This window comes from Centrocercus urophasianus, unplaced genomic scaffold (genome assembly GCF_019232065.1).
Source record: "Centrocercus urophasianus isolate 14NV4802_14NV808 unplaced genomic scaffold, USGS_Curo_1.0 seq_30, whole genome shotgun sequence".
Lineage (NCBI taxonomy): Eukaryota > Metazoa > Chordata > Aves > Galliformes > Phasianidae > Centrocercus > Centrocercus urophasianus.
Window position 1 is genome coordinate 9,782,457 of NW_024884867.1, and position 13,657 is coordinate 9,796,113.

General features: G+C 52.8%; 1 protein-coding gene across 1 annotated transcript in view; it reads left to right on the forward strand.

Annotated features, from left to right (window-relative positions):
- The first annotated feature begins 24 nt into the window (after positions 1 to 24).
- Positions 25 to 13,657, forward strand: part of MMP17 (matrix metallopeptidase 17) — a 39,586-nt gene continuing 25,953 nt past the window's right edge. The window contains exon 1 of the mRNA XM_042829100.1: positions 25 to 111. Coding sequence (XP_042685034.1) covers positions 25 to 111 — 87 coding nt within the window. The remainder of the gene's footprint in view (positions 112 to 13,657) is intronic.

Genomic DNA, 13,657 nt, shown 5'->3' on the forward strand with positions numbered 1-13,657 from the left:
CGGCCCCGCGCCCGCCGCCGGGAGATGCTCCTCGTGCTCGCCCTGTGCCTGGCGTGGCAGGAAGCGCCCGCGGCGCCCACCCCTGCGGCGGACGACATCAGCCGGGGAGTTGTGAGTGACCCGCGGCCCCCGCTCCTCTCCGCTTCGCTCCCACCCCGCCCCGCCCCCCCTTCGCCTCGCTCCCCCCGCCCGTCGCCCGCTCCCGCGGTTCTGGGCGCGCTCCGTCGCTCCGTGCCCCCTCCGGCCCGCACCGCTGCACGGCACCCCCTCGTCCCTCGTGCGACGTGTCCCTTTGCAACCCCCCACCCCGCGCCTTCCGCGAGGCGCAGCCCCCTGGCGCTCCGCAGCCCTTGCACGGTATTCCTCCCCTCGCCCCGGCTCTGCGGAGCCCCCGTGCGCGCTGTGTCCTCCCCTGCAGCCGTCGCTCCCCGACGCCTGGTGGCCCAACTTCCCCCACTCACCGGGCGCGGGGCGATGGCCCCAGCGGCGTCCGCACGTGGATGGCTGTTTCCTGGGCTCTGGGTAAGGGCTGGCGTCTCGCAGAGCCTGTCAGCCTGCGGTGGGGCACGCTGATGAAATGGCACGTTTGGGGTAAGAGCCATCTGTAGGGATAGGGGCAGGCACAGGGATAAGGTAGGGGCTGCTTTGCGGTGCTTTGCACGGTCCGGGTGGTCGGTGGTCCCGGTTCCTTGCCCTATTTGCAGGGAGGGGGATGGGGGCGGTCAACGGGCGACGAGAGTCAGCTCGTGCCCCTGTCGGGTCGTGGTGTCAGCTCTCTACGGGGAGAGATGGAGGCTTCCCTCTGGGAGGAGGAAAACTTTCTGGCAGCTGATGGCAAAGAGGAGACCTCAGCCCAGAGAGAACCCCACGGCCGCACCAGACCCGCCCTCAGGAAGCGGTGCTGCTGTGCATGGCCATCTGAGCATTTCCAGGGCTGGAGCTGCCACTGTGGGGAAATTCTCTGAAATTCAGCAGATTTCACAGTGCTGGGAAGGAGGAGGCAGCTTGCAGCACGGCGGGGTTACCTAACGGTGGGCTCATGCAGAGCAGTGCGCCAGGATTCTGCCAGCACCAAGCGTGTGCTCCAGGAGCTGCCTCCCAGCCCTGCCTGAGCTCCCAAGATTTTCTGGCAGAATAGGAAATGTGGGGAAAATGAGACACATCTGCATTAGTATGGTGCATTTCCATTTCTCTCTAACCAAATGTTAAAGCTGGGTTTAATATTTAATGTAAACAGAGCTTGAATTGGTGTATTCTGCCCCCATCCATTTGACTCAAACTTGGGCTTTGACCTGCCTTTACCCTTGGTACCGTGCAGGCTGCACACAGCTTTCACAGGTTAAGTGCTAACATCTGAGGGGGCTTATTAGCAACAGCAGGCAGCCCTCTGGCACTGAGGTGCTTTCTGTCCTGGGCTGGGTTGGAGCAGCAGTGGCTCCAAGCTGCGCTGGAGAGCTGTGAGAGCTTGCAAACAAGAGGTGCAAGGAGTGTGGCAGACGTGGGATCACGGATTGCTGTGCCATTAGCATCGAGCTCTCTGTGGGCTGAGTGATGTGCACAGTTCCCCCTCCCCTGGGCGTGCTTCTGGGGCAAATCCATCTTGCGGGCTTGTGGCAGCACGGCTGGGAATAGGAAGGGACTGGCTGGTTCATGCTCGTGCCCTGCAGTGAGCAGCAGGGAGCAGAAAATGCCAGGTATTGTTGGAGGTGTTTGTCAGGAAAATAGCAGTGTGGGGTAAGTGAGTGCTCTGAGAATGATTATTTGACATCCGCCTTATGAAGCAACTAAGAAATTAAAGATCTGTGATGCATTCCAACCAAATATTTGAAAACTAGGAAGCATGAAACCATGGCAATAGAATGCTCCGCTAACCTTTGAAAATCACATCCAGCAGTTCTCCGCAGTAAATGGAGCACAGTGTCAGCAGAGCTCCCACGTCCCGCATCCCCCCACCGCCACGCGGGGCCGTGCTGTGTGCTCACAGCTCCTGCTGCATGCTGCCGTGGTGCCGGGCCAAATTAAAGTTCAGCAGAAGGAGAAAGGGCTATAATTCAAAGGCAGCTTTTGGTAGAGTGCTGCCCAAAGCAATATCGTATTGAGTGATTCTCTAGATTTCATTACCGACGGAATGGGCTGCCCAGTGTATAAATCTAGCTTGATTATTAATGTTTTCATTGTTGTCCATTAGCTGCTCTAACAAAGAGAGTGCAAAATAGCAGATGGAATGGAGCCTGACTTGAATGTTTTCCTTGAATTTTAGTTCATTGGGTTGGAATTTTACCGCTTTGCCTCTTGCACCACTGTCTTTCCCAAAACAAACCCCCAAACCCTCCTCACTTTGCACTGAGTGCTCACAAATCGCATCCATTCCCAGCCCTTTGACTTGGGTCTCCAGGGTCCAGGCAGCGAGAGCTTTACAGACGTTGGCAGTAACAGGCAATGAGAGCTCTGCCTTCCCTGGGCTTTGAACCAGGTCCAGAGGGAGGGCTGCCTTCAGCTTCTATTTTTCGTAAGAGCTGACGAGGTGGAATCCATACGCAGAAGGTGCTGACCTGGAGACCCACGGGCAGAAAAATGAGCTTAATGGTAAACCTGGGTTATGCTAGCTGTTCTACAGGTTCAGCACCTGTACAGTGGGGAGCTGCGTGTGGGTCTGTGCCCAGAGCTGAGCACGCCGTGTCCCAACAGAAGTGCACTGTGTGGTGGTGGTTGTGGCGGCGTCACCAGCATCAGCCACCAAAGGATGGGGGAGTTTCAGAATGCTTGCAAGAGTGTGGGTGCAGAAAGATGAGTAGCAGCCTCTTGATCCCACCTGTGTGGTTGGGGTAACGGGAGGGTCTGCCCCAGCCCCCAGTTCCTCCAGCTGGGGTTTGCTGGGCATTCCTGGGGGTTTGCGTATGAGTGCAGCCACACGCTCACAATGCTGCTCTGTGTTGTCCCAGAGAAGTTGCTCCCAAGGGATGGAGGCATTTGCATTCATCGGTGGAGGCCGCGTCCCCCTCGCTGCCCCAAGCGGCTCTTTGTTTGGGGCAGGGCCCCCGCCTTTGTGGCAGCTTCTTATTTGAATCACAAGGATGTGCTGTGGGGAGAGCCAGGGGGGTGAGGACACAGAGCTGCCTCTGTCCCCACCTCAGGGATGGGGCAGGAGGGCTGCAGCCCCCACACCACCCAGGCACATCTTGGGAAGTGGGCTCCGTTTTGGTGTTCTGCAATGCCTGTGCTGCCCAAGTTGCAACCGATGAAGCAGGAGGGCAGGGCATGCTGTTGCTGCCATGCTGTGCGGCTGTGCCCACGTTGGCCTCCTCCCTCCTGCCCCCCACGTGCAGCCATCTGGCTCAGGGCCCTCCTCAGCAAAGCCCTGGTGTGGAAATAGGCAGCTCCTTCTATCCAGAGAAACTGCCAGACTTGTAGCCGTCTGTTGTTGCTAATGGGGAAATTAAAAATTGATAATCACCATTGGAGTTTCCTTCAGCCTTCTGAAATGGCAAGAGTTTCAGGATGGGATTCTCAGTAGGTTCCCACACAGTGCTGCTTTCAGGCCAACTGTATGGGGCAGAGGACTTTGCCACCAGAGCATGTTCCCTCCAGCTCAGAGCAGTGTCTGTCCCATATTCATGAATTCCATCCAAGAAAACCTAAGCCAGCATGGAAAGAAAAACGCTGCTGGTTACATTTCAAGGTACTTCTTGAAGCCAAAGTACAATGCAAAGTAAACTGGCTTGACAACAGGCTGGCTGGGAGCTCCCAAACAGAAGGGCTCCTGTGAAAACATTTAATCTGGTGTTAAAGTCTGGCTGGTCTGAACTGCTACTTCCCTTTCAGATTTGATTTCCCCAGAATTCAAGCTGGAGCAAAGCTCTTCTGTCCTACACTTGGCTGCTATTGCCCAGCCGTGTGAATCACCCATGGGCAGTTGAGCTCAATTTTCCACTTTCACATCACTGGAGGCTTTCCCATGGCTGGGGGAGCTCTTGCCTTGCTGGGTGCTGCTGTACAAACTGCCTGATGTCCTTGGGGTGGGCTGAATGCAGTCAGGCTTTGTGGGATCAGAACTCTCCTCCCCAAGCGCTGATGTAGAGTGCCACGGAACTTCAATTCTGTGCCTATTTCCCCTAAGAACATAACGGGGTTCACATGATGGAGCTGCTGTGTGCATGTGTCTACCTGACTCAGCCTTGCTCCTGCAGGATTTTCTTATTTTCCCTCAGTAAACTGAGCACGCAAAGACGCAATGCAAAATGGCACATTCCCATTTCCATGGCTGGCCTGGGTTCTTTGGGTCTGGAGCAAAGAGCCACAGAGCTGCCCTCCACAGCTGCGGGCGTCACATGGGTGACATGGCCATGAAGCCATGCTCTCGGATGTCCCCAGCACCCTGCTTTGTCCCCACAAGTTCATTAGTGCTGGCGGCAGCTCGCTGTGAGTCATCGTGGGGCCGCACGCTAATTTCTCATTATTTACTCACTGGCAAAACTGCTGCGGGAATGGACTGTGCGGCTCGGAAAGGTCACACTGTAACCAAAGAAACCTTTATTTCTGGAGTGCTGTGGGAGTGGGCAGATGCCCAGCTGGACCCAGGGACATCTGGCCTCGTGGGTGACAGCATGGGAGGGAAAAGCGCTGCCCTTCAACCCAGCGCATCCCATGTGCGGCTCAGCGGTGATGGCCAACCTGGGCGGCTTTCTCGTCACCCCAAGGGCCTTGCGTAGGGGAGAGCAGCACTGATTTGCTTTCAAAGTAACCCCAGATCTGATAGCAACAGTTCTCCAAATGCTTTCTTTAATCAAAATCACTGTAAATGGGTAGATTTGGGACTTCCAGAAGCCCTTTCCAAAGCGCGCGTGCATCCGCGTGTCTTCTTTGTCCCAGATTTTTATGAGGATTGTCTCTGATTTCTGGGTCAGAGAATTAAGAGATTTGATGTTACATTAAAAAACCACACCAAACCACATACGCGAAGTTAAATCCAGTGCAAAACAAAGCAGGCGTGCGGGGGCGAGGGAGGAAGCTGCCAAAGTGGAGCAGAACTGGGAGATTTAGGTGAGCATCACGAGAAGCCGCTTCCAACAGCAGGTTTGTGCAGCGGTCCTGCAGAGACCAACATGGAGTGAAGGCCGAAGCTCACCCAGGAGTGTGGTCTCAGATGGGACTGACAGTTTGATTAGCTGTGGTGATTTAGCAGAAGAGAGCCTGATTAAATCTGAGGAATTTCCTGCATCAGAACGGACCATGGGCACAGAAAATCATTCTTCCAAGAAGCCTGGAGATGATCTATGGCACCTGGCAAGAACGGTGCCAGTGAGGTGATCTGGAACGTGGCAGTGTGTTGGTGCATTTTAGTTTTGTGGAGTTTTTTTAAACTGTTTTTCATGAGGAGTTTCTGCCTGTCGACTGCCAGTGGTCAGGCAGAGCTCTTCACACCATCCGACATATTATTTCATCCTCACAGTATTGATCTTTTGGGTGAACAAAAGCAATTTTTCCTGTGTCACAGGGTCTGTGCTGGAAGGTGATGAACACGTTTGGATTATATTGTCTCGTTATTCAACAACCCCCAAATGGCATCTCCTGCTGTTCACCTCCCAGCTGCTGGTGATCACCCACAGCCCAGGCTCTGCCATCACACCCTCGGATAACTCTGCAATTTGAGGGCATCTTTTGCAGCCTTCAAGGTGTTGTACTGCAAGATGCTTTCATTACCCAAAGTACAGGAGAGATGAGAGGTCTGGACTGCTTCAGTGGAGTTCTGAAATACTGTTTGTAGCTGCTGCCTTGATTTATGGAGGTTGCCTGTCCTGCACTATGGTGGAAACATCCGACCCTTATACAGGTTCTTCCCATCCTAAACCACTCAGTTCTGGATTTTTCCCACTTTTCTCACCACCAAATGCCCCTCGCTGGAGACTGAAGATTGCTGGTAGATCAAAAGGAAACCCGGTGGCTTGTTGCCTGCCTTTGGGGACCTCGCTGTCATTGGTGCTTGGAAGAACAGATTTGGGAGATGTGTTGGTACCGAGCAACCTTGGAGGATCCTGAATGGGATAAAAAATGGAAAGGAGTGGCACACATGGAGTCTCTGTTGGGAGGAAGGCCTGGAAACTCACTGGAAGAAGCATGCATTTGATTGGCAACTACAGGCTGTGCAAAGCACTGCAAGTTTTAGGCTTCACTGATTGTTGGCAGACTTGGAGTATCTGCATATCACTTGACCCTTCATAAAGAAGTGTGTTTCTCAGTGAGATGCTGTCACAGGCACAAGTACTGCTGCTGGGGTGCCAGCTGGAGGACGCCTCGGGAGGTTGCTTCTTGTGTTTCCCACATAGTCAAAGCTGTAGCGCATGGGCAGCTCTGCTGGGCCCCTGCAAACCAAAGGCTTATCACTTGGATACCAAAAAACTCAGGGGGGTGTTTATCTGAAGGGCGTAACACAACCAAATGCTCTTTTTGCCCTACCGTAGCTCCTGGGAAGTTTGGTTATAGACTTTGATGCCAAGGGGAAAACGGAGAGCAAAAAAGACGCCGTGATTGCTAGAGGTGGTCCCACCGTGGCTCGTGGTCTGTTACCTGTGAGATCTGGAGTCAGTCGCAGGAAAGGCTGCCAGGTGTCAGTTATTATCAAGAGAGAAATAAAGCAGCCTCTGCTGGTTCTCTGTAGTCCCCTGTGAGGTGTTGTAGCCACTCAGTGGGGCGGTGGGGAGGTCCCACCTTTGCATAGGCTCCTTGGCTCCTTCCCAGCCTGCTCCCTGTGTTTGCTGTATGGTTGCAGTCCCCCTAGCAAGCTTGCCACAGAAGGGTGGTCGGCGACGCTGCTTGAGACACATCTTTGCTTCTTTGATCATTTCTCTGCACTAAATTGTCTCTTATTTCTCTTGCTTGTTCTCCACTTTGTTGTTGCCTGGCAAATTCCCTGTTGCTCTGTACCAAGCTGTGCTGTCTCTCCCTTTGCATCCTCCATGTCAGAGATGCTTTTTTTGTTCAAAAGTGAGAGGAAATTGGGTTCACAAAAGGGAAATCCCTGGCAGACACGTTGATGAAATGGCAATGTGTTTTGTAGAAAAGCACAGCAGAAAACAGTTAGGTGGGTTGGGACTTCTACTACATTTTGTTTATGCTGCAGAAATGTATCCTCCAGGCCTGATCAATGGGAGTCCAAAACAAGGAATCATCTGGCGTGGCCTCAGCCAGCAATGAAGTGCAGAGCAGTCCCACTCTTCCTCGTGGGCTGTATGCACATCCTATTTCATGACAGGATGACAGCCCTATCAGACAATCTGTCACATTTTTTGGCATTTCTGACGTCCCTCGTGCTTTGGTTTGCCCTCACTCGGTGTCCAGCAAGATCAAGATAATCTAGAGTAAATCAGCAGCCGTGCTCCAGGGTCTCTTCCAACTCAAAGGATTCCACGATTCTGTGATTGCATAGTTTGGCTCCCGAGAGCTGCTGTGCTGCCCATCACACCACGGCCGTGCACGGGGTCATGTAGTGGAGGAAGAAGCGTTTGCTGCCTCGTCTCGGGGTTGCAGCAGGAACACGAACGCTGCACAGGCACTGGTGTTGTGAACTCGGTCTGAGCTGAGCCGCCAGCGCTTGTGCTGCTGTCGGCAGCTGGAGCTGAAGGCTGTTTGTCCCTTGCGCGCTGGCAGCACGACGCGGGCAGCTGGAGCCGAGCAGCCTGGAGATGGGTGACGATGGGTCGCTGCTCCCATCCAGACCCCTCTATAGAGACCTTCTGCTCCTTCTGAGCAGAGCGGCCGGGAGAGCCCGGGGAGGGCCGGCGCTGCGGGCGGGGATCCATGCGGGAGCTCCGCGGGCGCTGCTCGGGGACACCGCGATGTCCCGGCGGCGTCGTGCCGCTGCCCTCTGGTGGAAACCGGGGAAACATCCTAGGAAACGCGCCGGTGCCGGGCTGCGGGTGGGAGATGGGGAGCTCGGCTGGGCTGCGGCAGGGGCTCCAACCCTCCGAGCCACTCGGTGCCGGGCACTGAATGGCTGCAGGGCAGCAGAACCCATGCTTTAAGCAGGGAAAGTTTGCAGAATGCCTTATGGAGCTCCTTGCTCTTACTCTGCGGTAATTCTCCTCTACCTCTCAGCAAATCCCTCCATCAGTATCTGCATAACCTTTGGCTTTCTCCTTCACATTTCTCTCCTATCTCATGCGTTAATATCCTCTGGCTGAAAAAAAAAAAAAACAAAACAAAACAAAACAAAAAAAACCACATTCTGCTTTAAATTCCAGCCTGGCTCCTCCTGCATCCTTCAGCACTCAGCAGCTGCCCTCCACTCAGGCTCTCCTGGAGGGAGCTCTCACAGTCCTGGTGTCACTGGCAGAGGTCATTGCTGCCAGCCTGAGGCACAGGCTGGGCATCGTAGGAGTGGGACAGGAGCCAGAACTGTGGGAGCTTGAGGGGGAATTCCTCAGAGCCCTCGAGGTGACCTGCCTGCTGCCCTGCTGTGTCATGCTTGTCTGGGCAATCACAGAGCATCATTTCTGCTTGTTTGTTGGGAGGGCTTTGTTCTCAGGGCAAGGACATCTGCTTTCTGGTAGTTCTGGGGTCGTTTCTCAGCCTCTAGGTTATCCAGACCCAGTCGGTACCCAAACCCCAGCAGTCCTTGGCTCATTGCCTCTCAGTGAGGGACAGCACCGTATTCCCAACACTGCATATGAGGAGTGCTGGGAGCCAGACGTGCTGGGAGCCAGGGGGAGAGAGCTGAGCCCATCTTCATGCGCTCAGAGCCTGGATCGCTTTCAGAGCCAATAAACACAACTGTAGAAATTTAGTTGATGTTGCAAAACCCTTTAAAGTGGAGTTTCTGGCAAGCTTACCAGCCCCACCATGCAGGCGGATAGGACGCCTGAGCAGCCTCTGCAGGGAACTGTCACAAGATAACAAATGTTTCTGTGCCCAGATGGGTGCGAGGACAGCAGAGGCGATCGATGTGGCACATTCTGCTCCTCCAGGGGATCCTTGAACCCCAAAGAGAAAACGAATTGGCAGCCAGCTCCCGGCACACCAGCTCAGGATGCTACATGGTGCTGGGAGCAGCTGGGAGGCAGCTGGGAGGGAGGGCCACCCGGGCAGGGTGTGGGGTGGCCATCAGCCGTGAATGCTGAGCAGAGGTCACATCCATTTGCAAATTGGTCTTCAATGGTTTATAGCAAAAAGGAAAAAGAGAAAAATTGACCCAAGGACAGAAGGCACTGCACTCCCTGGGTCAGACTGGAGGGAGCTGACCTCGGGCTGAGCAGCCACAAGAGCAGCTGCAAACAAATCCTTTAAGGACTCTCCCAGCATAAATAAACATGGAAAATAAATGATGTCCCCGGCACGCTGCCCTCAGCTGATGGGAAACAAGCTGCATTAACAACAGAGTTCAAGAACCTGGAAGTGCCTCAAAAGCAATCTGCTTGCCAGCCACAGGTGCCAGGGGTGGGAGTGCTGCCTGGGATGAACACAAAGGGATCAGGGGACACACTGAGCCGAGAGTGGGGGACGTATTCAGACGTGGGTTGTTGCAATGACAGCTTTCCTATGAGGAGAGCAAAAAGGGAGGCGTTGGAAGCGCAGGGTGAAGGCGAGGGGAGGAAGCTGGTTTTTGGTGGTAAATTTTGCAGCTGTGACCTGGGAACATCGCCTGTATTTACGCAAGTAGTCATACTTTATGCAGGAGAACGCACTGAGAGTTAAGATGAGGACACATGAAACCTCCTAGGGCACTCAGTGATGTAAATTCCATCCCCAACCGTGCAGAAATTGGTGCCCAGTGTGAAAAGGTTTTTTTGGCTGCAAACTTCCCTGGAGGCACCTCTGCCTTCAGGGTACAGGCAGCTGGTGTGGGAGCAACAGGCACAACATATCAGGGGAGACCGAGATGGGAGATGGTACCCAGGGACCTGGAAGCATGCAGCTGGTGCCAGGGAGAGCAGGGTGAGCTAGGAGAAACAGTGAGTGCCAGAGCCCTGTGACTGCTCATTTTCCTTGTGCTTTGTGTAGCTGTGGATAGGTGTAGTGGGAATGATATGGATTTTACTTTTCAAAGCAGGGAATTTGGCTGTTGGGCACAGATCTGTGAGGAGAAGCTCCTTTTTATGGCAGAGTGCACCTGGGGCTTTCATGGGGTCGGTCTCCCTTGCTCTGTCCCATTGGCTCGTGCCTCTTGCTTTCTCTGTGCCAGTGCTGGGGCATCACTACGTGCTGGGCTGTGGGCATGGCCAGATCCCTGCGTGTTTTGTGGATGGGAAATCATTGCTGCCTTTGTCTGGTGAAGTCCTTTGGCACTGGCAAATGAAAGCATGGCTTCCACTTCTGCAAACTTCTGGCTCCCCTATATGAGCTGGCATTTTCTCAGCCCTCCCTGAAAGCGCCTTTTGATGCAGTCATATTTAATTCAGTGCTCCCCCTCCCTGGAGTGACCCAACACATGGATTTGCACATTCAGTCTTTGCCTTGGTGTCCTTGGTTACATTTTATCTGGTGTTTGGATTAACCCCTATGGTCTTTCTCTGCCCTTTTTGGCCAATCTGGAGCACATCTATCTATGGGAACAGCCAGCCTATCCATGGGAATGACCAACTTATGCATGCCATTTTTCTTGAGAGTCCAAGCAGTCTTCCCAAAAGGATTCTTGACAGTAACACCTTAATGTTGTACATCCAATGATGGGTGTGCTTAAATTAATTCTTTTCTTATTACAAAGCAATAGCAAAGCAAAATCTCTTACTTAATTGCTCGGTCCCAGGGTAGTAGCATGCTGCTGGAGCGTCTTCCTGCTTGGGCAGCTGTCTTGCCAGGCACCTGGGGGGGCTGCTCGTGTTGTAGCAGTGCTGGAAAGTAATTGTCAGGCTCATTACTACTGACCTGTTAATGAGCCAGGCCTCTAGATGCAGGTGTGCTCTCCTGTGCTTTCCCTGTGCAGCTCTGGCTGCCTGTAGCAATGAGGGGATGTTTTGACCTTCAGATCCCAGGTGCTTTATGACCTGCTGCCTGATGCCTTCAAAAGGAGTGCCAGGAGCATGGTAGCTCTTCTGGTACATCTGACCTTGTCTGGGACCAGTTCATCTACACCAAGCACTGGAGAGCACACAGAGCCACGGCTGACATCAGCAGTGCCAGCAGCAGCTCCCCCAAATCTGCATTAAGACAGCACCATCAGAGCTGCGACGTTCCCCATAGGTGAGCAGTGAAACAGCTTAATGGTTTCTGCCACTTGACAAATGGTTCCTGACACAGCCGGGGAGGTCATCGGATTTCCCCTGGAGCCATTTGTCTTCTCTTGCCTGGTGTGTTTGTGTTCGGTGCCGATGACACGCGGGGCAGCGTGTGGATGGTCCCAAGGGGTGCTCTGCCTGCCCCAGGGTTGGGGCTGGGGATCAGTGAGCCTGACCCTGTGCATGCTCTGTGTTTAAAGTCACACTGGCGTAGATGGAGCATTATAGGTTTCAGAACGCTGCCGGCGAGTGCGTCACTGCTGATTTGCCGGCGTGGGGAGGCTGATGGGAGGTGACAGCTTGGGAATGCACAAGAGAGACAGCATGCAGGTCCAATGGCAGCACCTTGCTGCTCAGCACTGGGCTGGGTGTGTGTGCAGGGCCCTGTGCTTCCGCTGGGACCTGTCCTTAGTGAAGGGCTGAAACATTGTGAACTCCAGTTCACGGTTTTGCATGGGAATCGGTACTTTTGGCCACGCTCTGCATGGTTAAAGTGCAAAACAAGCAAATAAACAGAAATCTCCAAGCAACCAAACAGCAAGACCTTGAGAACAAGATTGAGTGAGATGGAAGAGCCCTGTAATGGGGTCAGTGTGGGACCTGGGTTTGTTGTCCCAGGGGGAGTGACCATACAGGGGGTGCAGGATGGGTGCAGAGCCCCAGCGCATCACTTGTGCCATCCCTGGGCCTCACTGCCAGAGCAGCAGAGCTACTTTGGTCGTGTCCTGGCATTGCTGGGAGCTGCTGGGTCTCTTCCAAGTAGCTCACATGTGGATGGAGGGACGGGGTCTGCCTTTCCCATCTCATCAGCTGCTGAGCTTGATTAATTCATCTGTACATTAAACTCTCCTGAAATTGGCCAATTTTGCTGAGGTTTAAAATAGATTATATCCATCATCTACCATCGGTTTTGCAAATAACTGCTTGGCGGCTCCTTAAAATGTTAAAGATGGGAGGTAGGCTTCACATTGCCAAGGAGAAGATGTATTTAAAAGAGATAATATGTCTTCTGTGTGAGCTCAAATGAGGAAATAGATGCTTGTGAAGCTCCTTAAAGCATGGATATGTCAAGAGCAAGAAGATCACATTTGTTTTTCATTTGTACGCAAGGTGAAGGAAGGGCAAGTTTTTTTTTTTTCCTTCTCTGAACATTTGCAGTCTTCCATCCCAGAACTGGTGATGATTGCTGCAGGACGACCTGCCCGGGTCAAGGTGTCATTCTGAACCTTGAGTACCTTTTACTCCCAGACAAATTCCAATGATCTGACTTTGACACCTCTGCAATGCATCACCAGAACGAATCGGGAAGTGGAGGTGGAATATATGGACAGTGGCTGCGAGGCAGCATCGATCTGGGCTCTGCATGGCTCTGGGAAAGACCAGCTGCTGCTTTCCCAGCACCCGGCAGCCTTTTTCATTGATTCATCTCTGATTTGGGTAATTGGCTTCTGCATATCAGGTCAGGAAGTGGAGTAGGAGCTTGTTGGGTTTTTTTCCTCCTTTCTTTTTGGACATTTTCTCTAGTTTTGAACAAAGGACAGCTCTTTCAGGTGGCAGTCAGTCTGATCCACATTGATAGCTTAAAATCACTGACTCAGCACATGTGGATTCCATTCAATAATGAGTAATTTATTCACACGCCTAAAGCTTAAGCACTTGCTTAGTTCTCATTGACCTCATTGGGTGTTGGACAGAATTGCTCGCTGTAGCGAGACCAAAGGAGTGACAGCAAGAGGAAAAGTTTCCACCTCAAGGCACCTCTTGCTTGACCCATGCATTTTTAATGCAGCTTCACCGTGGGAATATTGCGAGGAAGGAGGGGAAGGTAAAAGCATGGCTGTGTGCATGGCTGTGCTGAGTCTCGATAGCTCTGCTGGGATGCAGATTGCGCTGGTGGATTTCCCTCTAATTTTATTTTATTGGAAGGAAAAAAGGCGGCAGCCACATGAAAAATTAAGGTGTTGTGCCGCATATATTGCGTAATTATAAAAGCTGACAAATGCTGTTAAAAGAACCTGTTTATTAAATGTGTGTGGGGAGAACTAGCAGCATCCCTCGCACAGCTGGGGCTGATGCTGTGCTGCATCTCCCTGAGGCTCTTCATTACGACTCCCAGCCAAGCAGTGCAACACAGAAGCAAGTGGTGATGTTGCCTTCGGGGTGCTCTGGTGCCACGTTCAGGTGTCAGCCACCGAGAGGGCTTCCAGGCCTGCTGCTTTGGAGGAGCTGATGCCTCGTGGAGCACTGAATTATTTACCAGTAGTTTTGTCGGTGGCTGGAGTTAAAATGTATGTGTAAAATAAAGGTTTTCAATAATGAAATAAGGTAACAAAAAAGACAAAGCCATTATATGCATAATTAAAATGATGCATAACGATGTGTTCTTTACGTCGCTGCTTCAGCATCTCATCCGGCTCATTAGGCTGAGTAATCTGCTGGCGGGAGGTGCT